Source organism: Ooceraea biroi, chromosome 6 (genome assembly GCF_003672135.1).
Source record: "Ooceraea biroi isolate clonal line C1 chromosome 6, Obir_v5.4, whole genome shotgun sequence".
Taxonomy (NCBI): Eukaryota; Metazoa; Arthropoda; class Insecta; order Hymenoptera; family Formicidae; genus Ooceraea; species Ooceraea biroi.
In genome coordinates, this window is record NC_039511.1 from 9384985 (window position 1) to 9412031 (window position 27047).

The 27047-nt window shown below is 38.4% G+C and overlaps 2 protein-coding genes across 4 annotated transcripts in view; both read right to left on the minus strand.

Annotated features, from left to right (window-relative positions):
- Nucleotides 1-13951, minus strand: part of LOC105280801 (telomerase-binding protein EST1A) — an 86048-nt gene extending 72097 nt beyond the window's left edge. For 2 of the 3 annotated variants that reach the window (XM_011341612.2, XM_026970064.1), the window contains exons 1-17: nucleotides 13850-13951; nucleotides 12314-12773; nucleotides 11915-12194; nucleotides 11505-11780; nucleotides 11103-11350; nucleotides 10768-10965; nucleotides 10518-10650; nucleotides 10251-10423; nucleotides 9891-10124; nucleotides 9426-9764; nucleotides 9174-9341; nucleotides 8527-9051; nucleotides 8302-8380; nucleotides 8109-8219; nucleotides 8013-8024; nucleotides 6709-6939; nucleotides 6297-6358 (exon numbers count right to left, since the gene is read on the minus strand). In XM_011341612.2, the coding sequence (XP_011339914.1) occupies nucleotides 6297-6358; nucleotides 6709-6939; nucleotides 8013-8024; nucleotides 8109-8219; nucleotides 8302-8380; nucleotides 8527-9051; nucleotides 9174-9341; nucleotides 9426-9764; nucleotides 9891-10124; nucleotides 10251-10423; nucleotides 10518-10650; nucleotides 10768-10965; nucleotides 11103-11350; nucleotides 11505-11780; nucleotides 11915-12194; nucleotides 12314-12773; nucleotides 13850-13901 (3581 nt within the window). In that variant the 5' untranslated portion in view covers nucleotides 13902-13951. The remainder of the gene's footprint in view (nucleotides 1-6296; nucleotides 6359-6708; nucleotides 6940-8012; nucleotides 8025-8108; nucleotides 8220-8301; nucleotides 8381-8526; nucleotides 9052-9173; nucleotides 9342-9425; nucleotides 9765-9890; nucleotides 10125-10250; nucleotides 10424-10517; nucleotides 10651-10767; nucleotides 10966-11102; nucleotides 11351-11504; nucleotides 11781-11914; nucleotides 12195-12313; nucleotides 12774-13849) is intronic. The other variant, XM_011341613.2, reaches the window with a different exon arrangement.
- Nucleotides 13952-20049: 6098 nt separating this feature from the next.
- LOC105280799 (geranylgeranyl pyrophosphate synthase) lies at nucleotides 20050-27030 on the minus strand. The gene is given in 8 exon segments (XM_026970538.1): nucleotides 20050-20671; nucleotides 21453-21567; nucleotides 21677-21816; nucleotides 22011-22131; nucleotides 22206-22350; nucleotides 25843-25997; nucleotides 26280-26348; nucleotides 26757-27030. Coding segments are annotated over 7 exon segments (957 nt in total). The 5' UTR covers nucleotides 26340-26348; nucleotides 26757-27030; the 3' UTR covers nucleotides 20050-20450.
- Nucleotides 27031-27047: the final 17 nt, after the last annotated feature.

Here is a 27047-nt window from a genome sequence, read left to right on the forward strand (position 1 = left end):
GAGATGATTGCGTCAAATTAACACGGCGATCATACACGTGTATATGGTAATATAGATTAAAATAAATTAATCAAATCCTTTAATTAAAATTTTTTTTGTATGTTGACGTTTTCTCTTCTGAGATTGTTATCTTTTCTGAGATTTTTAAATTACATTTAGACTGACGATAAGTCGATTCAAAAATCTATTTAGCAATTGCTGTTGTCAGAAAAAAGAAATAAATAAGCTCAAACAATGTATTGAACGATAAACGCTCACAAAGAAACATCAATTCGAAAAGAAAATACAAATTCGAGAAGAAAATAGTGCGTAAACTTTAGACACACGAGGTATTCGCGAGCGGTACAGGTGTGTTTCAACACACGTACACATGAAGATTAATTTAGCCGCAGCTATAAATACCCGTCGGATAGATAATAAATCGCCCCGCAAAATACGCAGTGCGGATAAATAGATACCTTCGGGGTAACGAAAATTCCTTCGCTTTTTCATCGGCGTTCTCGCGCGATTACAAATAATTAATCGGCCCGGCGCGACATCGGTCCGGATACGATCGCGTCGCATCCAGATCTCCAATCGCCCGTAATAGAAATGTAATCCCGTGTCTGGGTTTTATCTAGATTACAAAATCTAAATGACTCAATTGCCGACGCCACGATGCATCATCGGTGGATCGCACATCGAAAATGATTAAGACCAATACGTTGCTGTCGTAATCATTGTCATTAGTGTAATTATCATTATTTATTGGCCGGCAATAATATCGTCTAAAGTCACTTGGGCGTAAACCGCTCCTCGAACCGATACCGATGTTATGCATTTTACTTCGGGATTCAATTATAGTAATGACACAGCAGGCAAATGACACCGGCGGCCCAGAGACTGCTCTGATTAAGCACCGTCGAGAGGAAATACACAGCGACATAAATTGCAGGCTGCAATCAAGCAACAAGATATAAGTGCCAAGGATGTTTTTCATATCTTCAGGTCTTTCTTTCCTATTATACCTACTTTGTAACACGTAGATGACGTATATCACGTTCACTCCTAGCACTATCCTAGCACTATCACGCTCATATTTATATATTTATAAAATCCAATCAAACTTGGTTAGATACGCTTCTCAACAACACGAAGGCAAGATGTTCTATCGTCTCAAATTAATACAGTTTTATACTTAATACAGTTATATTAATACAGTTATTTATACAGTTAATCTTTAAATGTGAATGATATATTTTAAATTTTTTATTAATCTATCTCAAGTCTATCGTTTCTCTTCTAAAATTGTATTCTATACGCCAGAGATGTCCTTAATAGAGCAAAATATTTATTAATGAATGGAGTAAATATTTATTAATGAATGGAGCAAAATATTTAATTCCCAACGTTTGCAATCAAAAGCTAAACCTGTCTTGTCATGTCTTGTACTTCAAAATCGTGTGTGTGTTATGGCTACATTTCTAATTTAAATACAACGTTTACAGAGTATTTCTACTCTACGATCTTAACAGTCGTTTTTTACACCAAGCTTTAATCTTGATATGCCAAATCTGGATCTTAGAAAGATCCAGATGTCTTATCCTTCTTTGAACAGAAATCTTTATTTCCTTGTGCTTTTCCTCCAAAATCTTGCTTATCATCCCAGAAGCATTTTTGCCATAGATTATCCAATTTAGGAAACTAAACTCTTCACAAGATTTTTCTCCAAGATCGATGTTGGCACCGTTTTATCGTCACTTTTATATCAAGTCTCCAATTATCTGAAACATCTTAACGTTGCCTCGCTGTTTTGCAGACTCGGTAGCCTGTATCGGAGTTAAGTCGCCACGAAGGAGCTCTCTGCGCTCGACGAAACGTATCGTATAATCTGATCGTCCTTGCCAGCAATGCAGAGACACATAAGCGGCGCGTAATGAGCCATTAGCCCAGGAGTGTTGATGACAGAACCCGATAGGTCGGCCACTATGCCCGCTTCGTAAACCAAATGCGCCACGAACGACACTGAAACGCGTGTTCTTTGACGCTTTAACGCTCGGAGAGTGAACATCGTTTAATCATCGATTACCGCGGATTCTTTACCTTGTGCAAGTTCGCGCGGAATGTATCATAAAAGGAACAAACGGAAATCTGGAAGATATGCAAACGCATTAGCCGCACGATGCGCAATGCGAGAAATGAGGTGGATCAAGGACGGTTAATGTGAAAATATTCATCTGCTACAACAGCATTTGTAAATTCGTGAGATAATTATTCCTTTATGGCTCTCTGCACATTATGAATAAAAAAAGAGCAGACGACAATTGGACGCGAGTGATGAAAGAGTTAAATGTTTATTCTGAGCGTATAAATAGATTACAAATTCACAGATTCAAATTTCACTGTTATCATAGTAATTTCATAGATTAATAATGTTAATTTGTAAATATATCTACATTTACATGAGAAAAAAAGTCTCAAAATCGTGATCAAAGTCATGAAGTATCCTGCTTGCTCGACGGCTATAATTCTCGTCGAATTAATTCGAGTTCGAGTGTATCGCGAGAAGGCAATTTATGAAAACTAATACTGATCAACCGCGAGCGAAGTTAAGGTGTCAAAGTTCACGTAGTTGCTCGAATCCGGCTTACGAGCCGGAAATCTGATCGACTGCAGAGAAGGTGGCTATCGGGAGCGATCGACGAGCGGGAGGAATCCAGATGGGCGCGATGGGTGAGCGATGCGTACGTGCGGTCCGCGTCGTAGTGTATACGCCGAGGAGATAGTCGGCCGGGTGGTAGTGGTCGGGTTCTGGTCCGCGGGGCTGCGGTATCCGACGAGGAGGGTGCCCTTGAAGCGGGCGGGGTCGTCACTCGCAGGGCCGCGGGTAAACGACCATTGGAAACCCATGTGTGTTACCAGCCGGGGTCCGGAGCCTTATAGCGTAGCTCACTTACTCGCACTACTTAAGTTTCTAGGTGTGTATGCACGTTTCTCGTTGCTCGCCCTCTCTGTCTCTCCACATCCTCGCTATCCTGCCGTCTACCTTCCTCCTTGGAAGACACCACCATGGCTCAAGAGAAAGAGAAGGAGAGAGAAAGAGAGAGTGTACCTTGCTCATCTACCATTACCGCACTGGAAGCGCCGGCGACCACTTCTCCTGCCTTACGAGTGTTATGAAACGATTCCTGCCTTCTTCCTTCACGCTGCCAATTTATAGGTTTAATTACCACCTCGTGGCGCGGCGCGATGCCCGCACTCGCGATTCTTGTCCGGCGGAAAAATGCCGAGCCGGATCATACGGCGACGTTAAAAGCGATTTAATCTGTCGGACTACTATATTAATCGACGATAAGCGATTTGTCTGCTTAAAGATATTCGCTCGGAACCATCGACCGTCGCCGACAAACACGCTCAGCGCTAGCAGTAGAGTGTATCCGCGATCTTAACGAACGTTCAACTCTTTCGCCGCCGCCGCCATGCCCCATTAGAGGTACCTTTTTTTATTTATAATGTGCAGACATATAAGTAAATACAGTAATTATAAAAAGGAATGGTCGATATCTTGGATATCACTAAAATCTTTTGCTTATATTTTCAACTTCTCATTAATTGATAAGAAACTCCAGTCTTACACAAATTTGATTTGATAAAATTTCATTGAAAATTCACTATTCAGGTCGAAAAGAAATCATGAAATTTCATTGCAATTATTTTCGCTAAGAAAAAAGGTACAAAGTGTAATCTCAGTTTGTAACTTTCTCGTGACACATTGTCACTGTCAGCTTTCAGGCTAACGGAGGAACTCATGAGAGACCCGTATTGTTCTCTCAATGAAAAGTAACTCGGAAAGGGCTAATGGAAGGCGAAAAGCCAGCGATACCACGGCGGAGAGGAAACAGTAACGCGATGGGCCGTGTTGTACGAGGGCAACCTTGAGCATAACTCGGTAGGGCCGGACGGACTCCGATGCTCCTCCGGCCAGTAATGAGCCAAATCCATTACAGCAGCAACAGCAGCAGCCGCGACGCAACGAGCCAGCAACACCGTAAGCCAACCCATACCACGCGCGTCCAACTCTGCACGGTCTCCCATCTTTTTCCCCCCTTGCATCTCGCCCTTACGTCCGCTTATCCAGCCGACCGCGATCTATACGTGTGCCTATGCCACGCACGTACCGTGTCGTTAACAAGCGCCTAACCAATGGCACCAGTTCGGTACCAATTCCAATTATAGGCCGCAAGTACGTTCTATGTAACTCTAGTAATGTATAGAACACCATAGGAGCGCCTGTCCTATCGTCTTTCTTTTTCTTCTTCTTTTTCTCTTGCTTTTTCTTCCTCTTTTCTCTCTCCTTGTACGACCCTCATCCTCATCATCCCTCCGCTTTCTTCGCTCGCCGATCGCGGAACCACTTGTGCTTGTCAACGTCAAGCAGAATCCGAGGGAGGACGGTAGAATTCACGAGGACAAATTCGTTGTCGGCAAACCATCGTCGATATTGAAGGGTGTCGGATATCCAGCCGCATACCTGGTCACGAGGTGCCTCGCAAGGTACTTGCAAGGCCACGAGAAGCGACGGGGACAACATCCCCGCCGCCGTCGTTGCTGTTGCTGCTGCGATCGAGACGCGACGCGGAGGAGCGCGAGACGGTGGTGGTCGGGTGGCGCCACGCAATTGTCAATTAACATTTTTACCGCCATGTAAGAAAACACGGAGCTACATACCGCGAAGCCACGTAGGTACGTGCCCCACGGTCGGTCCAGACCTGGCCGGGCACGACAGGGTTCCAAGAGATCGCGAAAGCGCCAGTGCGCGGAGATACAGGAACGAGTGCCACGCAGCACTCGATGGTGAGCGAGAGAGTGAGTGGATGCATTTATTCATATCCCACGACAAAGCTGTGTGTGTGCGCTTGAAACAGCATTCTTTATCTCTAGCGAATATCTGACACTTTCTCCATATTTTCCAAATTTAGTCTTTCATAAAGCGAAATTAATATTGCGAAAAAAGTGCAACCAGTTTTAATCTTCCAAAAGATGCTTTTCCCTCAACGAATTTTCATTCAACATTGCTCTTAGACCTTTAACTTTGTAAAACTTGGACTTTACAGATTTTAAAATTTTAATAATTTTTTGAAGAAACTTGTCTCTCAATAAAATCGAAACATCAACATAATAAAATTAGAAAAACAAGCATTAATGCCAAAGGCGTACAAGCGGAATAATAAAATCCTTACAAAGTGTTAAGAAATATGAAATACTAGAAACGAGAAATAAGAAATATGTAATGTTGTGTCCACAGATATGGATAAAGTGATTTATGAAAAACGTTGCAATAAACGCGAAGCGTTCTTAAAATGACTAGAAATATTTAAAGAGAATATCGTCAGAAAATACATATTGAGAAAGAAAGAAACAAGATACATAAAAAGCTAGATAATTCCATATAGATAGCCACGTATTAAGAAAATCGCGTGAACTCGTTTGTCGCTCGTGGGAACCGGTGATTTTTTGCTTCCGTTGTGCTATCGCGTACAATTAATACCATTATTGATGTACATTCCTTTGATCAATTTTTTTCACTGTGCTAATCGCCCTGCACCAATGAAGCAGACGCGATCCAGAGACTACGGTGCAATATTTTCGGATTAGTCGGTCTAGATTAAATTCCACGATGCTCTAACGGTGCGAATAATATCCCGTTCACGCGAGATCAACGATAATTTGTGACATTCGGGTCATAATAAATTTGTTGGGGCGTAGCCTCAAGATTTCTACGAGGTCGCCGTTCCTACTCGATCGCGATATCAGTTATCAACTTCCAATTATTTGTTATAGAGACGGAGTTCATCGATTTATAGTAGGGCGTTTTATTAAGAAACGGATTTTCAACGGAATATTATTAAAAATTTAAATATGTTAAATACGGTAATAATAACGAAACTTTCGCAATTTACGCTTTTGCTAAGCTCAAATAATTCGCATTCACTTCACTTACGTTCAATAAATGCGAATACAAAATGCGATTTACTCTGATCAATAGGATGTGTCAGTAGGTACAATGTACGCCATGATTCTCCATAGTCTTCGTCACATAATACGCGAGGAATAAACATATACGGCGTTTACGAGATGCAAATATCGGGTAGTCGGACAGCCAGTAACGTAATACCAAGTCCCACTCGCAATACTCATGTAATATCCATAAACGGATTTCCAAAAGGCCGAAAGAACACGATTGCCAGCCACTGATTTACAAATATTCTTTTCGCTCATCATAGGAAAAAGAAAATATTAATAATGGTAACACTCACCCTATCTTGGTGATGAGCTTCCCGTGAACATGAAGATATGAAGTGACGAATCGTTTGTTCACCTAACAAGACGAAAAAATTGAATTAATTAACATTGACGCAAGAAATTAAAAAATGCTGTTATCACGCGTCTCGATAATACAATAATAAAAAAAAGTCCATTAATAATATATTAATGTCAATTCTAATTCTTAAATTCACGTAATACTAATAATATTCAATACGCATGCGATATTGTCAAATATGTTAAGCTTATTAATAAATTTTGTTAATTATATTAATTAAATTTTCCAGATGGCTAGAGAACGCGCATCATCTTATTGTCCAACCACGAAGAATCCATTCCGCAGACGGAACGACGAAGAAATTGCCGAAAGCTGTTAGACGAGCATGAAATAACGGGGATGGATACCTCGACGCTCGTTAATTGCGAGAACTCCTCCAAGTCGCTTGTGTGGGACAATCTCGCATCGTTGGCAGTGGCAGCGCTCGTTGTACGCCGCACTCGTCTACCGTCACCCGGATGGATCCACGTCTCTCTTCTCAATCCGCCGCCGATGACATTCGCGCCTTCTTTCTCCTTCATCCTCGCTCGCTCCTTCGACTCCCGTTCTTCTTTCCGCTTACGTTCGATAGACTCGTACTAAGAATATTTCGTTTACTGAGAGAGTACCTCTACCGTGTGCAGTACGCAAACATTTCGGACGGATGTAGTGCACAATGTAATTCGGCTTGTTGCACAATTGTTGGTGCGTTGCACACTGCCGGGATTACTTGGTGCACGTCTCCGCCACTGTAGCTCATATATTATACAAATGTGAAGGATACGAGCATAACTGCATAACGTTGCACGGAACATCCCATGACCAACTACATCCCTGCTATACAAATTTTACGCGACTGAAAAAATTGTACGCTTTTTAACGTGATTTTAATTTGCAAAGCATCGATAGATGTCGAATTTAAAAACATTTACGAAAATTAGAAAAAAAAATAAAATAGGGACGTAGATGGTGGCGAGATTCCGTTTAACATAGTAAACTGGTCATACAAAGAGTGTCAGTTTGACGGTATTTATATTCCTCATTTGTACAACAAGTTCTCTTGAAATTTCTACCAGAGGTGCATGCTAACGAAATGTGCTGGACTGTAGCAAAGGTAAAGAAAAGTTTCCAACTTGGACTTTACACAGCACCAAAGCAATTCCGGAAACATGTAATAGAAACATTTGATTTTATAAGTAAGCGGTCTCAAAAATGCTGCAGGCATATCGTTAGCAGATTACATCGTGTTCTTGTTGAAATTGCTTTAAAGGTATAAGTAGTGCCGCCCTTTTTGTGTTGTTCCGTGTATATGTTCCTCTTTCTGTGATGTGTTCTTAATTTCCGATTAAAGCTAATTTTCGCGTGGGGATTATCACAAGGCTCGTTAATGTAGACGTGTATTTAACAAAATTTGTACAAAAAATATTTATCGTTTTAATTAATCAATAATTAAAGTGCAAAAGGCATTAATTTGCCGCGCTTGCCATCGAGAGTTAAGAAAATTATCCAAGTGCATAGATATAAATCGAGATATCAAGGCTCCAAAGCACGCAAAACAGAGGAACTAAAATAAACGAGCAGTAAAATAACAAACGATTAACAAAGCCTTGACCAAGTAAATGATAAATGAATATCTAAGAGGATCACACACCAAGTATCAAAATTTACTTACATAATGTAGATACTGGCGGCAAAAGAAAATCAAAATATTATTATCGTTAGTATAAATACAAACGGTTTAACGATACATTTATATAAACTCTCTTACCTTTTTTCTGTTCTCGTCGAAAAGCGCGATCAAACTTTCCCTCGCAGAGTGAAAAGGATTCGACGCCATGAGAGATCGCATGTAGTAATACACGGCGTCCAATTTTCGTCTCTAAAAACGCGATAGACATACGTTAACAAATGTATGTTAAATAATATTCAGTTAGTGATGAATTTAATTTGCAAGTACGTACTGCATAATGCGCCAGTAAGGCAAGTTGATTGTAAGGTCTGCCGTTTTTAGGATTAATTTGCTGCGCTTTCAGATACCACCTGTGCAGAAAAAATAAAGTTTGCACAAATTCGATTTTAGAAATTTTCAAGAAGCTTTAAAATTACACGTATCGTAATTGTATTTGTAAAAATAAATAATAAATTGTATTATAAATAAATAATATAATTGTATTGTAAATACTCACTGCCTAGATTTGCCATAATTACTGGTTTCGTTCGCCTGTTCCTTGTATCTCGCCAAGTCGCCCAGAAACAGAAATATCTTTTGCGCGCTGACCAGAGCCAGTCCTAGAAGCCCCAGACCCTTCGGTAGGCTCGATAACGCGAGAAACGCGTCCAGCTTGAACTCGTAAGTACTCTCAAGAGTGGTCAGCAGGCTCTCTAGGTACGTAGTGCCCTCGTCAATGATATTCAGCATTATCTTCTTGTAATGCTCGCGTCCCTCCGCGCTCTCTTTCGGCATCACTTTTCGCAGCATCTCGATCAGATTGTAAAATAGTATCTTCCAAAAGTGTTGCTCGACGTTCTCCGACTGGCAGAACTTGATGTCGGTCTCGAGCAGTATCTTCAAGCCCTGTTGGAGGAAGTGTCGTATGTACGAGACTCTCTCCCAACGCGACCGGAAGCCACCGGAACTCAGTATCCACTGCAGTTCCAGATCAGCGCGCTCTATGTCCAGGAGAAGGCAGTGATTCTTCGCCGAGTGAAAACTGTCGGGGGAAAAAAAGAAGATCGCGTATCGATACAAGCACGAGCGTGTTTCTATATTACACGGCGAAATCTGAAGATTACGTAACTGAAGCGTATGTTTAATAAAAAAAAAAAAACATACCTGGCAGAATGCGGATCGTACCACGAAGGTCTCATATTTCCGAATTGATCGTTCATGTACGGTGGTGGCATGCCGTCCAGCTGGGCGCTTTGGAAGGAGTAGTGCGATGCAGCGACACCTACATTAGACTGAAATACCGGAACGTTCGAGACTTGCATGTCGTTGTCCCTTTCAGATTAAATTCACTTCATTAGTCTTTGCCTTGCTTTTAATCGCGATCGCGACGGAGATGAGGAGGAGGGTGAATTTTACCTCTGTACAGCCGCTCTACTTCCAGGTGACGTGATAACGATAGGTTTATGCGGATTGTTCGGATCGAACAGTATTCTCTGCTGTTGCTGCCCGATTCCTTGCTGAGAGGATGCAGCTGACTGGCCGGGGGCCGACTGATTGGCATCTGGCAGGATCAGCACGCCCGGCTGAGAATTACTGTACCCCGTCGGAGGCGACTGATGCATCGTCGAGTTCGTCGTCGCGCTCAAGTACGAGGTCGAATGGGAGGGAACTTTAGGGGTTTGTCTGCCGTCGTCGGAATCGCAGATCGATATCTTTCTACCTGTTCTCCAATCCTCGTCTAAGTACCTGTCGGTTCTGCAAGAAGAATTTAGTTAACGCGGTCCGAGACGCTCGCGTCGCGTTTAAAAAAATTACTTCCGCGCTCGCGTGATTTTTAATTAAGGGGACGAAGCTTGAAAGCTTTTTTCGAGGAACAAGTACCTGCGTCTATGAAGATCGTCGAAGCTTCTGTAATTGCTACCGTAACCCCTGTCCTTACTAGATTCCCGGCTACGCTGAATAATACTACGCCTCCTATGATCGTATCGTCTATTGCTACTATTGTTATTATTATTATTATTCTTTTGATTGTTGTTGTAGCTATCATTCTCCCGGTTCTGCTGATTCTTCTGGCGTTCGCGACTGTTGCCCCGTGCCTTGTCCCTGCTGCTGCCGCTGAAATGATTTGAAGAAAAATCTCGCTGAGTAAAATTAATTCTAATTATTATATTATATAATTTTTATAACCATTTTTTAGACAATAAAAAAAAATAAGCGTCAATGCGTTAGCATCGCACTTACCGGTCAGTATCGCGATTCTTGTCCCGTTTTTTTTTTTTACGTCGCTTGTGACTCTCGCCTACGGCCTGACTTCGTGGCATACTCGCGCCCTCCCGTATACTTAGCACCGATGAGCTGCGACTCAGATGTTCCTGCTCTAATTTGTCATTCAATTCAACCTCTTCGCTCCAATCCTAATAAGAAGTACAATATTTTGTATTCTATATTGTGGGGAATATTTCGAGTGTCGCCCTAACGATGTACGTTTACAAATCGATGTCCACTTACGAATGTTTCAGACGCAGTGTTCGACGATGCGTTGAACGATTCGCTCTTTACGTTGCCAATATTCGTGTTTTGCTGATTGCGTTGCTTGTCTAGGATCGAGTTGTGCTCATGTGCATTACTGCTCGTTTTTTGCCTGAATAAACAGTAATCCGGTTGTCAAACATAAAATGCATACGTTTAAAAAGGCATAATTAAATAAAATAATTAAATATTAAATAGGAAAGACAAAATTGCTCAAGTATTTAGTTACATGTTACTAGTGCGATTGTTGATCGGCGACATTACGCCTCTGCGATGATTCTCTGGTGATCTGTGGCCTCTGTTCGAGTTCGACTGTGACGTTGCCGGCGACGCAGACGACGGCGGCGGCATCATTACGCTATCAGCGCGACTTAAGCTTTCCATGCTGGTGTACATAGTGCTATTACTGCCACGACGGTCGTAAGACCTGTCGCCAATAAATTTTCTAATGCAATCTCTAATTGTTTCGAGCATCATTTATACTATAGCCCAACAGAAAGCTTAAGTATAAACGTAAAGAAGTACTGAACCGATTCATATATGCGTTAAAGAAAAAAACTCTACCGATTCATATATTCCTGGCTTGGTGTATGGGATCTGGAACTCGGCGCCGAGTACTGTTCAGGGGTGACAGGTCTGAAAATGCTGCCAGCTGTACCATTCAGCTCCTCGGGCCTGAGTCTCCCTCTTCCTCTGCTTCTTGCCGGCACGGTGTTCGACCAATTAGATTGCGGCACGGGTCCGGATGGTGGTAGATTTTGCATCGTTTGCGAATGCTGCATTGCTGATGGATAATTGTAACTGGATGAACCCTGCAAACGATCGATCTTGAGATTTTCCTGTAATGTTGCTTCAGTAAAAGAAAAACTGGGTGCAAGGTATGGAAAAGAGGCATGCACTGAAAAAAAATCTTGTTGGCACAATCAAACCATTTTTCTACTAAATGTGTGCCAAACGAATCTTTACCTGAAACGTAATGCTGCTACCGTTCCAGGAGTCCTCTGCGGACGTTCCCGGATTGTTGCTGGGTAGCGTATATCCATTGTCAATGAGATACTTCTTTTGAAACCGTGGTGGCAAAAGTTCTAACTTGATATTCTTCGACAAGCTGTCCTTCGTGCTGCTGCGCCTGCCCGAGGGTGGCTTGCCTTGGAATTTATCCTGGTGTCCAGTGGGCTCGACACTGCGTGTGTCTCTCGTGCGATTGAAGTCACTCTGGTTGCTTGATAGAGGCTCCGAGCCCTGATAAAACGCGAACAAATATTTTCTAAACGACGCTAAATACACGGGAACTAGAGCTTGATGATACGATGATCTTATGATCAGCGATCGAATAGAATCAAATTCGATACGATCGATTTACACTCGGCACGAACCTGTCTGACTTCGCGCAGATTGTCCTTTCGGTTCGCACAATTCTTAGCTGACACCGGCGACTCGGACCGCCAACGCTCCTCGTTCTCATTAGTGTGACGGTATCGACGACTGCCCGAGTACCGTTTACCGTTATCATCCCTGCCCTTTCCTTCGCACTCGTTGTCTCGCGCACCGTGGCCGCTCCCACGATTACGATCGCTCTTGTGACTGCGGTTGGAATGGGAGTCACGATCGTCGCTGTCTTCTCTCTCGCGTTCCCACGCACTGTGGCTGGGAGACCTGAGAAAATTTATTAGTTACTGTAAGACCGACATAATGAAGATGTCACAATATCTTCTCACATTGAAAAATTATTTCGGTGCAATTATTCACCCACTTGATGGAAATAATTATTCTACCTGTTGGTTCCGTCTTGTTCGGCCAATGCTTCCTTCACTTTCTTCGGTATGTATAGCAACTGCTCAGGTTTCCTTATTTTCCTCTTTGGATCGTTCCCTCCTGTCCCTCCGCCAATATTGTGACCAGTGTTCTGTGTTGACTCACTGTTGCTGCTGTTCCTATGATCGATATGAGTGTTGTCCAACTTTCCAGTGACATTGTCAATTTGTGACAGAGGTGGGTTGTCTTGCGCTTGATTGGATCTATTGGACTGTGACTGTCGCAGACGATATTGGACGGACGTCGGTCTAGATTTTTCCTGCGAGCCATTTTCGTTGTCGTATTCATCGACGGTGCTGCCAGGTCTGAACGATTTGCGCAAGGGGCCGCTTCCAGGTCTATATAAAGCCTGAGATGCTCTATTTCCTCCTCCACGCATCCCTGCCAGTCTATCTTTCTCCAGTTTAGAACTCATAGATTCTGCGTTGTTATTAGATCGCATTAGTATTACTCATAAAACAAACTTTCTTGAAATTCTTTGTTTCTTTTCAGTTTTTTTTATAATCCTAAATTTTATCAAAATCTGTTATGCGTGTTTCTCTAAACAATTACTTTATCGATTAAATATAATTATTGCTAAGAATATTTCAGAAAGATAATTATATATTAAAAACAAATTTTATATTCTAATAAGTGGTGTATTACATATACACTACTAACACAATATAATAATAATGTTTCACTCCTTCAAGTATATTCTTTCTATTATTTCTATAGAAAATAATAAAACTTAATCCACTTCAACCGAATCTCAGTATCAAATTATATACTGCACACCATATACCATCATATACCTGTAATATTACTTGTAATACTACTTATATTTATTACTTATAATTTTGATAGATAATTTCGAACGAGGCAATGATGCAACACTGTAACAACATTTTCTGCGAGATACGTTTAAACAATTGTTTGCTACTGAATGCAATATTGTGTGCATGAGTCAGAGATGTTGACACAAAAGAAAATGATGAAAAATTCAGTAAATTCGTATATACATTTAATGCGCCTCACGGATTTTGTAACAAAAGTTATCTGCATGATTCTCTGACTCGGTAATCGTTGTGCGATTCAAAGATTCAAACCGTGAAATATTAATTTTTTACAAAAAAGACCGTTTATGTTGACACTGTTAACAGAGTTGGGATTTACTAAGCGAAGCGTTTTTTTCCCGTAAAACCATGCCTTCCGAAGAAAGAGAATCGTAAATTGATAACACCAAGCTTATCTTGTTGAACAAAGTTTGTTGTGATCACCGTAATCAATCGTTGCGTTGCCAAACGCTGTAAAATAACACGATATGTCAGTGCTCGCTGCACTTATAGGTTAGCTTGTTTAGTGAGGTTAACTTCGCGCACAAATCTCCCGAAATCGCGGAATAAATCGCGTATTCGTCCCGAAATTAAGCGTGCGAGTGCATCACACCGACATCGTAGAATCGTTCCGTAACGTCGAATCGCGAGAACGAGATAATAATGTTTTTATCAAAATACCTTGTGAAAATCCTCCCCACTTTCTGCGTCCTTTGTCGCGGTTCGCCATCATTCGCCATATTGAAATGCAATCGCATGCAATGGTATCAAAATTTTTCTACGCGCTCTGACAGCCATAGATAAGAAAGATAAAAGATGCTGCGCTATGTGTTTTCGATAACCATATCAGGCGTTATCTATATAGGTCTGTTCTTTTTAGCTGCACTGCTGAACTAGTGCAATACGTTAAAGTGAAACAAGTATATTTTTTCTCACTCTAACTTATTGCAGCAGTGCAGCTGAAAAGAACAGACCTCTTATATTCCATCAAATTTGTGCAGCAAAAGGTCTGTTCTTTATTGCTGAACTCCCTGCACTGGGCTGCACTAGAGTAGAGTCCTAAATAATCAGAGAAGCGCAATCGTTACCCCCTCCATGCTTCCCATAGTCGCCATGTTGGGCCCGCAGCTGTCTATTTGTATACAACGTAGTTTATGTATCTGGTCCATTTGGTTATTCTTAATAGAAATATGTTTCAAAAATGTCTCAGAGATATCTAAAATATTTTTTTTAGAAAATAACATTATAAATATATTTTTTTCTCACTTATAGTACACCGATTGCAGTTAGTTTTCCAACAGAATGTATTACGGGCTCAACATGGTGGTCAGCCAATCAGCAAGTGAGACGCCGATTGCGCTTCTCTGATTATTTAGGACTCTACACTAGAGTGGGTAAAAGGAGAGTGTCGCCAATTAACCGGAAGTCGCCATTGTCAGATAAATTTGTAACTAAAGGGCGGTACTTTTGATTTGTAAAATATAGTAACGATGTGATAATAAAATAATAAAATAGTATTTATACAGTATATTTATATATACTGTATATTTTAGTATTTATGTAGTATATATTTATAGTATATATTTATACAGTATATAATAATAAAGAGATATAATTGCATTTCTTTATTTTTGTTTATATAAATTATAACATTATTTAATATTCGAAAATTACACATTACAATACACACACACACATACTAACAATTACAATTATATACACATTGAAAATTTTAATGAAATTTATAATTACATATCTACAATTTACATTTACATATCAAACATATTACGTATTGGAAAGTGCAAATGGAAAGTTATTATTGAGGCTGCGTTCCGATATTAAAACGTCACTACTACTTAAATGTACATCCACAGTATAACTAGGGTCGCCTCCATTTGCACACGGAACGATTGTATACCGCACGATTGGACACGTTGTATTGCACACGGAACGATTGGACACCGCACGATTGTACACCGCACGATTGGCCACCGCACGATTGCGCACGCACATTGCACAATTGGACACCGCACTATTGTACACTGCACAATTGGACGCCACTAAAATAGATGTTCTTTCCACAGTTTTATCAATAAATTTTATTGATAATTTGGTGATATTATGATTTCCGGGGCCCCTCAATTTGACGACGGTTTTTGATAGTACTTTTAACGCTGAATAAAAAAGTATATAGGTATTATAGGGCTAACTGCTGTCGTTTATGAGATATTCGGTGTTAAAGATGACTTATGAAGGTTAGGAAACCTGTAATACCTGTCATAAATTGTATTAATACCAACGACATATATAAATAGACCAAGCATTCTCTCTACAGCAGACCCTCACCGGAAGTTGGCAGCAAGACTGAAGGACAGAGCTACTTTGCGTCTACTGCTTTCTCACTCTACATCGTACATCGAAGTGAGAGAACAGTAGACGCAAAGTAGCTCTGTCCTTCAGTCTCGCTGCCAACTTCCGCTTTCACGTTTTTGAGGGAATGCTTGGTCTATTTATATATGTCGTTGATTAATACAATTAATGTGTATAAATTTAGTGTGTATAAATTATACACATAGTTTGTTTGCGCGCGTACGCACACACACACACACACACACCGAAGGGGGGGTGCGGGGGCCGAAGGCCCCCCGCACCCCCCCTCGCAGGGTGGACCTCGATTGGCATGGAATGTCTAAGATACGAATCTCGTCAAACCCACGCGAAATCGTATAAAAAGTACTATTCGAAACCATCGTCATTTTTAACACCGACTATCTCGAAAACGAAAGCAATTAGTCCAAGACCTATATACTTTTTTATTCAGCGTTAAAAGTACTATCAGAAACCGTCGTCAAATCAAGGGGCCCTGGAAATCGTAATATCACCAAATTATCAATAAAATTTATTGATAAAACTGTGGAAAGAACATCTATTTTAGTGATGTCCAATTGTGCAGTGTACAATAGTGCGGTGTCCAATCGTGCAATGTGCGTGCGCAATTGTGCGGTGGCCAATCGTGCGGTGTACAATCGTGCGGTGTCCAATCGTTCCGTGTGCAATACAACGTGTCCAATCGTGCAGTGTACAATCGTTCCGTGTGCAAACGGGATACGCCCGTATAACTATATACAGGCTGCGTTCCGTTATTCACTGCCAGTACTGAAAATCTATAGTTCACGTGACATAAACTATAGATTTTCAGTACTGGCAGTGAATAACGGAACGCAGCTACAGTAGCGACAGTGCTAGCAAATTGTAGAATTAATTTACTTCTGCGCATGCGTTGACTGTACACCTAAGAATATGGCAGCTGTCATACATGTGCACATATACATATAGAATACTTCGCGCGACACACTACTACATAAAGCGCTCGCACAGCCTTCAACATGGCTGATCATCACGTGATCGAATACGGCTACATCAAAGGAACCAACAGCTACTGTTGCTACTGTATATAGTTATACTGTGGTACATCTTTCACAACTGCGTTCACCTAACCCCTATTGACGGCTAACCGGAAATTGTCTGTCAATGGCGGAGCCAATCAGCATTAAGCCTATTACACAATGCAAAGGAACAGGCAACAGGAACAGGGAATAACCAATCGCGTTACACGATTTGAGTACGGATGACCAAACTGAGCAACACGATTGGTTATTTCCTGTTCCTGTTGCCTTTTGCCTACCATTGTGTTCGGGGTTTTAGGAATGTACATATATTGGCGACACTCTCCTTTTACCATGGACCTAGTATATATGGACCTCGAATCTACTCTTGTAGAAAGTGAAACCGGCAGGACGGAGTGAGAAAGAGAATAGAGGGGCTATGTTTTGTCTCGCTCTTACTGCGCGCGCAATGTTATTCTCGTCTGTCAGAGTGTCGGCTCGTCTGTCGCAACATTTGTGAAATGTGCAATGTGTATACATTAAGTGAACAATGAAAACTTGTTATGCTTGTGGTTTTAAATTAAAATCCAACAAGAATAATAATACCTCCTTTCACAAGTAAGTATATAACCTAACAATAATGCACTTATGTTTTTAATGGACAGTATGCTTTACGAATATTATAGTCGAAAAAACAGTAAAGAAAGGAAAATAGTAATTTATTTGTAACATTAGTAAAATTAGTCTTTTGCAACTGTTTGTGGTAGGTTTCCACAAGATGAAACTCTTCAGAAGGCATGGTGTGATGCTTGTTGAATGTATCTTCGTTGTTTCATACCACCAAGAGGATAGAAAAAACATTCTTCTGAAAAGTGTTGATTGCAAAGAACTGCTGTTTTTGCAGGTAAATAATTCAGACCTATAGCATCACACCATAGGTCTGTTCTTTGCAGCTGCACTGCTGAACTGGTGCAATAAGTTAGAGTGAGAAAAAATATACTTGTCTCACTTTAACGTATTGCACTAGTTCAGCAGTGCAGCTGAAAAGAACAGACCTCATGCCTTGTTGCGACAGACGAGCCGACACTCCGACAGACGAGAATAACATTGCGCGCGCAGTAAGAGCGAGACAAAACATAGTCTCTCTAAAGACACTAGAATACAGAGTCTGGACATCTCACCCAAAATCCCTCAAAATGGCGTACATTTACAGTGGATACGTGAAGCAATGTGGACGTGAAGCAGCGAAAAAAGACACTTTGATTGGCTACGCCATTGTGAGGGGCCTGAGAACGTCAACCAATGGAAAGATGTCCACGAGATGTCCAGACTATGGGTGCGTTCGTTTATGCAGTGGCTGCCGCAGATGTTGTTCATTTACTCTGCCTGCGAAAGCAACTGCAGCGCAGTTTGTCATTCGTTTATGCAGAGATATATCCCATCTGCGCAGCTACTTCAGAGGTACTGCTCTAGATGCTCTGCTTGCAGTGTTGCATAAACGAACGTAAAACTGCTTCCATTTAGGCTGGTGATAAGATCCGACTATGAATACCGGCCTTAAAAAATTGATAAATTTACTTAAGGCGATCCTGGAGTTGCTAGTGAAAAGTGTTGCCAATTGCACACATACATATACAAAAATTAAAGTTGAAATGCTTTTTATAAAAATTTCGCAATTTGTACGCACAAAATTGCGGCGGTCCCAACTCGGGATAAAATAAAGGAATATAATAAAGCTTTTCGAGGTGACTTTAGAAGCGTAATAAAAGAGAAAAGTATATGTGAAACTCTTGTATGTATGTATAAGTAGGTACAAGATTTTCACATATACTTTTCTCTTTTATTACGCTTCTAAAGTCACTTCTAAAAGCTTCATTATATTCCTTTATTTTATCCCGAGTGGTGGCCGCTGCAATTTTGTGCGTACAAATTGCCAAATTTTTGTAAAAAGCATTTTATTGTGCAAATGGCAGCACCATCGCGAAAAATTCCCTGGTCACTCCAGGATCACCTTAACGATTGATAAATTGATAAATTTACTTAACGATACACAGTAAAAAATAAAATGTTAATTTTAACATTTTTTGCATGTCCCAGAAAGTCCACTCTAAATTTTAAGTTAAAGTAACTCATTCATGTGTTACTTCTTGACAAACTAGAAATGTTAAGTAGTTAACACGTAATACTTTACATTTATTTTTGTTATTGTAACTTTAAGTGTGATGTAAAAATAACATACAAAGTAATTGAAAACTACATGGAAGAGAAGTTACAATAACTTATCAGAAAAGTTGATAGAACATTTTCGTTCATACAATATGAATAAAAAAATTGATACATTTTAACATAATTCTTCAGTCACTTAACATATTAAATGTTCCATACTTAAATGTTCTATTGAATATTTTACCTGTTAACAATACAGTTTTATATGTTAATACATTTAATGTAACTATTTTGAAGTGTACATTAATACATATATTTTATTATGAGGTGTATCAACATATAAATACTTCAAAAGAACATTTACTTTTTATGTTATATTAACACATAATAGTAATTATTTCAACTAAAATTATTTTTGATAGAAACATTTAATTTTAGTAAATTTGATTATTTTATATGTCAAAGTTCATGATTATCTGAAGATTTACTTTAACTTCTTTTAGAATGTTAAACTAACTTTGTGACATGTTGATTGTTTAAAATTATTGTGTTAAAAGCATTTCAAATAATATTCCATTTCTAAGAGACATACACAAAATGTTAAGTTATGAAGTTAACATTAATGTAACATAAAATTGTTATAAAAATAATAACATATCAGTTGTATGTTAATTTTACATTGAAGTAGTAATCAAAACATGGCAACACAAGAAAATTTTAACATATGGACGCACAATTTTTAACGGTGTATGTACCGAGTTGCTTTACCGAAACGCAACCAAAAGTCCCATTTGAAGCGCTCCAAAACACTCCGCACCAATCCGCACACGCGCAGCCGTTCACGCAGGAGTGCGTTCGACAAATTATGTCACGTGATCAGCAGATGAGATACGCAGTGGATGCACTAACTACTGCGTAAACGAATGCAGCCTCTGTATTCTAGTGTCTCTAAATCCCTCTATTCTCTTTCTCACTCCGTCCTGCTGGCTTCCCTTTCTACAAGAGTGGATTCGAGGTCCATATATACCAGATCCATGCCTTTTACCCACTCTAGGCTGCACTAGTTCAGAGTTTATCTTTTTTACTCCATATTAGGAGGAAAAGGATAAACTCTGAACTAGTTCAGCCCAGTGCAGGAAGTTCAGCAATAAAGAACAGACCTAAATATTGTACCATATAACTAGTATGGACACTCTCTGTCGGCCCTTTGATCTTTCGTTTTCAATGAAATGAAAGTAGAAGATGCCTCAATAATTTTTCGATACTTCTTTACAAAGAGAGATAACAAGGAAAATTAAGAAAAATGAAGAAAAAATAACAGGGAAAACATTTGATATTGCAAAATAAAGTTTTCTTTTTATTGATACTTAACACATATATATCCTTTTCCAGTAATACAGTGCCGGGATTTAGTTGCACATTTCGGGCCGATTTCGTTGTCAACTTCCACTGTTCCCCTCTTGCCGCGCGTATCTTAGAAACGAGGTGCCGGACGCTAATAAACAAGATACATGCCATTAAATTATTAGCGTTCGGCACCTCGTTGCTAAGATACGCGCGGCAAGAGGGGAACAGTGGGAGTTGACAATGAAATCGGTCCGAAATGTGCAACTAAATCTCGGCACTGCAGTAATACATCCCAGCAACACCAATTTTTCATTTGTTTATAACAATATATATGTGTATATATATATACACACATATATATTATATATATTATACCATATTTTTTATAATAGTAAGGTACTCTTATGTCCTAGTATGTCCTCATGAGAATCGTCTAGAATCTTTATTAAAAGCGGATTGCCTCCCAAACGATCGATTTAAGCTCTTGCTTTTGCATTCAGCTCATCTAGTATTTTTCTGGTATATTCAAACGAACCGCATTCTTTTAACAGTTTAATGCAATAGCGTTTCACTTCTACATCCTTTGTCCGTTGTCGCAGGATACCTTTTATAAATGATTAAAAACTCTTGATATAAAAGTTACGAAATAATTATATTTAACACATTCATCACCAACATATAATTTACTTGACTGTCCGTTAACGGAATTATTGAGATTCATCACTATATATATGTCCGTATAATCGTTTCCATAATTTTAATAACTAAAAATATGAAGTTATATTTACAAGTATACTTTTTCTATTTTTCATTTTGCTTTTCTATTATTGTTAAATTAATTAATTTTGTTAACTAATGATAACTAGATATTATGCGAACGTAAAATAAAAAGTTTTATTATAACTGAAAATGCAAGAAGCACGTATACATTAGCAAAGAAAAAAGCCAAAAAATATAAACCTTATAATTCAATAGAAAGGAAACATTAAACAAAAGAAAAATACGAATGATCGCGTAAGCACCATCCATATAGCGAGAATAGTCAGTGTCAAAACACTAACTACAAGCGCGAAGTACACTTCGTATACGAAACTAATCGTTCATTATTCTCTCAATAAATTAATTATTATCTTGTAAATATAAATAATTGTATGTTATAATATTATTGACGTGTCCTAATACGTTTATTGTATGTCGGTCATCGGTGACTCTCATGGCTATAAACGGAAAGCTCAAAATGCTAGTTCATGAGCGTCATGTTGGTGAATGTTATTGCATACCTTATTAATTAATTCATATTGACTGCATAAATTAATGAATAAATTATTGCATTATATCATATTTTTGCACTTAAAATATACAATTTAATATAAAACATAACATACGTTTAAGGATATTTTTTATTTTCTTGTCTTCAAGTTTACTTTGCAAGGCATGAATAATTGGAAAGCTAAATTTGCCTTCAGTTAAGTCATCACAATATCCTTTCTCTTCAGTGTACTGCAATAAAAATTCAATTAAAGTCAATATTTCACGTTTATTTATACGGAATCTGTTAGGTACATGTGTGCGCACGAACGCACAAATATGAAGATAGATAAATATATACATCAGAGGAACATAAATTGCAATAATCATCTCTTATTTGGAGATATAATCCTAAAGTTTCTATTAATGATGAAAAGTCCTTATTACAGGTTGAAAACAGTTGCATTAACTTCACGCACATTGTATAAAACGCAGCAGTTTCTAAAAAATGTAATGACGCGTAAATTGTAATGACCCATACGTACAGTACAGAAGCTTGCAAGATTACAACAATGTTGTAACGTTGCTGGAATATTATTGCAAGCTTCTGTGCTGTATAAATAATATTTAAATAAATCGTTTTCATACATATATTATTGTCTACATGGAAAAAATTCATACGAATTAATATTTACTTTTCTCTATCATTTCTTTATAAGCTGCCTCGCTTGGACAGGTAAAATTATCTCTCCAAACTATTTCTATTCCCTAACCTTCGACTAATCTCAGTGTCATGTCTACGCATACTTTTAATGCCTAATGAGAAATAATTTATTTATATTTGTGCTAAGTATACACACACACACGAACGAACGCAGGCACATACATACCTCAGAATGTTGCAAATTAGAAATTCTCTTTAGAGCACTAAATGATACATACTGTGCTGCAGATATTGTCCTCTCAATTCCATAAACAGAATGAGCAGTAGGAATTCCAAATCGCTTACTAGAATTATCTAGAATATCGTCCAGTCTGTAAACAAAGCTATTTATTACTTGTACTCAAATTGCTCGAATACAAATTATAATAAAATCGGAAAATACAATTAAGCAATATAATATGAGAGAAATGAATGAAATTTTTATACTTATTTGCAACATAAGTACCGATGTTAATTGTCCTAATGTTCGTTTAACCTCTAAATTTTTGAAACTAAAATAGCAAAATTTTTGCAAAAGCATTGAGAATAAAATCAAAAGCAATTTGATAAAGAAAAGAATAAATATCGTCATACATTCAAACTTACGAAGTTTACAAGCAATTTAATCCTATTCTAAAAAAAGGCGTGTTAACATCGTGAAGTTCTTTTTTATCGAATATTGAGGCCTCTTTTCCGCGACGCTGATTGGTTCTCTCGCTTGGCTCGAACTTCGTGTGACTTGAACTTCGTGTTGCGAATGTCAGAATGTCATAGTGGCTGTCAGTACGGTTATATTAATTAATTATTTCTTAGGAACGTGAAAACGGCAGCTGTCATTTCTGTCAAATTTGTATTGATGAAACATGATGAAATAAATAACACTTTTAACGCCTTTTTTAGAATAGGACTACGGGCTAGAACTTTTTCATTTCCGAGTTTACGGTATTTTCAATAGCAGAGAACTCTAGGCAATATAACAAATAATGATATTATCAACTCAGAACTCCTCTGAGAAGAAAAAATTTTAAACTCGAGAACTTTTTCATTTCTGAATTTACGGTATTTTCAATAGCAGAAAACTCTAGGCAATATAAAAAATAATGATATTGTTACGTCCAGTAGACTCCACGGTTCCTTGCTCCCAGAAGGAATAACACATTTCAAGGGAAAATCTAAATAGTTGAATGAATCTCTACACACGCGGCGATAAGTGCGGACGCGGGTGTACAGGGGGGCCACGTGCCCACCGTAAAAATGTCTAAATGAAGGACGAAACCACTTGAACCAAAGGGGGGCAAGAGACGTGGCGCCTGTACACTGCCGGAACACTTAAAAGATGAGGCATATCTAGCGACGAAGAATGCTCCAAATCTGGGAAAAATAGAGGCGGCACTTGAAAAGTGTCACCAGTAGCAAGGCCGTAAATTTATTCGACTAACTTTAATACCGAGAATTAGAGCACTTATGGCCACACATGAACCAGTTATTCGTTATAAATAAATCCAAACTAACGTAACTAACGCCTGGACTGTCATATTCGGGGTGTCACAGGGTGGTCTTCACAAGCACCGCACGTAATTTCCCGAAAATGATAATCATAAAACTGTCCAACGATGCAGTAATAATTATTAAAACAACGAGGACGCTGGTTCATAAAAAAAAAACACAATTCCCAGAATCAGAAATATTCCACCCTAAGCCTTTTAGCCCTATATAAGGGGAGTGATCCGCTCCGGAGGCCTCTTTGCACTTCTTCTGGATCCAGTAGTACGTTACTCTGACCGAAAAGTTTCGCTTCCGACCACGGTAAGCCGCGTCAATCCGAATAATTAAACTTTTCTTCTGGATCCAGTAGCCCATTTCTGTCCGGAAAGCCGTGACAATTAGAGTCAGTGTCACCGTTCCGAAGATTGGCCGGGCGGGTCGGCTCCCTGCGCAGAACCAACCACTTGTCAACCACTTTACATCATCTGAAGATTTTCCCTGCAGCGGAAAAGTAAGTGCAACCGGCACACTAGCCAACGTTCTTTTATTTTTTTTGCTTTCCTCAGCTCCTATCCTTCTTCACCGACTATCACCTTCAGTTCTTTCGTTTTTTATACATATATATATAATAGCGAGCAAAAGGTTTTATCTTCCCTTCTCCCCTTTTTTAAGTGCCTCATTTAAACCGCGGAGACCCAACTACGCCTTCAAACTTACCTACTTTCAGGAGTGCTATCACCGATGTATCACCTAACACGGTTGTCCCACTAATAACTCAGAATAGACAACATCCTGTATTGATCCCCGTATCATATATCCAAGCCTTTTTCATTAACCACACATCATTTATTCCTCATAACGCGTAGAATTTAGTTACACATTTATATACACCCACGCAATTTAGTGTTTAATTCAATATTAATAAGGTTTTAGTTATGGATCGAAATTAACCTTAAAAATTATAATGTTATTTCAAAAGGAAAATTAGAAATAAATAATGTTGTATTTTCCATAAAAAAGGAGAAGTAATTTTATTGCAATTCACCTGGTATCCATCTCTCCCTTTCGCAACTAATCGTGCTGGTCCTATCCCTGGTAATAGGGATTCATTTCCTTTACCTAAAAGGGACCAACGAGCTGACCGTTTCGATTGTACAGGTAAAATCGACCTTGGTCGTTGACCAGAAACAACGGAGCGTATCGGTCGGCTCGATTAGAGGCTCTGCGGCTAAGTGCCAAAGAACCTCAAGTGGCGTCTGGTTGCGCCCTTCCTCGAGCTTACAGAGCTCTGGACGTAACAATATCATCAACTCAAAACTCCTCTGAGAAGAAAAAAATTTTAAACTCGAGAACTTTTTCATTTCTGAATTTATGGTATTTTCAATAGCAGAGAACTCTAGGCAATATAAAAAATAATATCATCAACTCAGAACTCCTCTGAGAAGAAAAAATTTTAAACTCGAGAACTTTTTCATTTCTGAATTTACGGTATTTTCAATAGCAGAGAACTCTAGGCAATATAAAAAAAATGATAACAACAACTCAGAACTTCGTGGAAAAAGAAAAAATTTCTAAGAGCTAGAACTTTTTAATTTCTGAGTTTACAGTATTTTTATTTGCAGAGAACTCTAGGCAATATAAAAAATAATGATATCATCAACTCAAAACTCCTCGGAAAAGAAAAATTTTTAAGCTCGATAACTTTTTCATTTCTAAATCTAAAGGATTTGCAATAGTCGGGAAATCTTGGCAATATGCCAATTAACAATATAAAAGTCTCAGAACTACTCGGAGTAAGAAAAAATTTCTACGGGCTAGAACTTTTTCATTTCCGAGTTTACGGTATTTTCAATAGCAGAGAACTCTAGGCAATATAAAAAATAATTATTTCAACAACTCAGAACTGCTCGGAAAAGGAAAAAATTTCAAAAGGTAAAACTTTGTCATTTCTGAGTTTACGGTATTTTCAATAGCAGAGAACTCTAGACAATACTAAAAATAATGATATCAACAACTCACAACTGCTCAGAAAAAGAAAAAATTTCTAATGGCTAGAACTTTGTCATTTCTGAGTTTACGGTATTTTCAATAGCAGAGAACTCTAGGCAATATGCCAATTAATAATATAAACGTCTCAGAACTCCTCGGAAAAAGAAAAAAATTTTTTAATAAATACTAGATGAATATTATTATTCGAAAACATTATTAACATTGAAAAATAAAATAGTGCGCGCATAGCGTGCGCCTGTGTTGTACTAGTTGTGGAAAATTTAAGAGTTTAAAATAAAAAGGAAAGTATATTGTATATTGTATATTGTGTATTGTGTTAATAAACTTACAGTAGATATGATATAACCACCATATGTGTTATTTCAGTTATTTCTTGAGCTATATTTTCTGGTATCTTTAACCAATAGTTAAAAGCCGATATGAAATTGTTTGATACTTGTATTATTGGAGCTTGAAGAATATATTCGATTGGTTCCAATATTTCCTATATAAAACAAACATATTACATATATTTTATTTTATTACGTAATTAATAATTAAAATGGTAAAACTACCGAATACGAGAGCCCTTTTCTATGACTTTGATCTTGATATTGACGACGACTAATTTTTTGAAGACTGCTCAGTAAAATGATTTAAAAAACATATATCAAGGTTAAGATTATAGGAGCCCCTAAACTATAAATAACTAAAGAATTAACCAAATATTACTGATTATAAAATTAAAGAAAAGAAAAGATAAAAATTAATATTAAAATATAACAACCTTATTCTTTTCCAAAACGCCAAGTGGATAAAAAATATTGATATTATTGATATTTGCCATATTTTTTCCCTGAAATGAATATGACGTATTTAAGATTTTCTTACAAATTAATTAACATTCAACTAAATCCTTCTTCTTAAAGTTTTATAGCGGAACGTTATTGCCTATTCTCGCCTTTTTTATCCTCGAATACATATTAATCATAATACTAATCAGAAAATTCTAATGCAGTTATACTTGTAATACAGAGTATGTAGAATAATAGAATATTCTTCGACCAAACTAGCCAATACAAAAAACTGCCGTCACTACGTTTCGACCAACAATTTCGGTCCTTTTCAAGTGACAAACTATCTATACGAAAATCGCTTTCTACAAAATTACAATTTTGCAGAATAATATATGTCATATATAAACAGTTAGGCGACACAAATTTTAATAAAGAATCACTATGTACTTACAATATTATAAACTTACAATATTTATAATTTTTGAAATTCGATGACTCTAAACACAATGACACTTTCCAGCAATGGAATTGTTGCAAGAAGGTGATAAATAGACGTTCCTCTAGCACACTTGTCTTTCTCCACACAAATCGTAACTTTAAATTTCGAAGTATGTATGCGTTAACTATATTGTGAGACTATGAAGAGTGCGCGTCGCTCCTTCCGATCGCTGCTTTTATTTGAAGCTGCCCCTCCAAAAGCTTCCAGGATCACTTAACGTGTTTCCGATAATACTTCTGTAGAGATTAATATTTTGAAA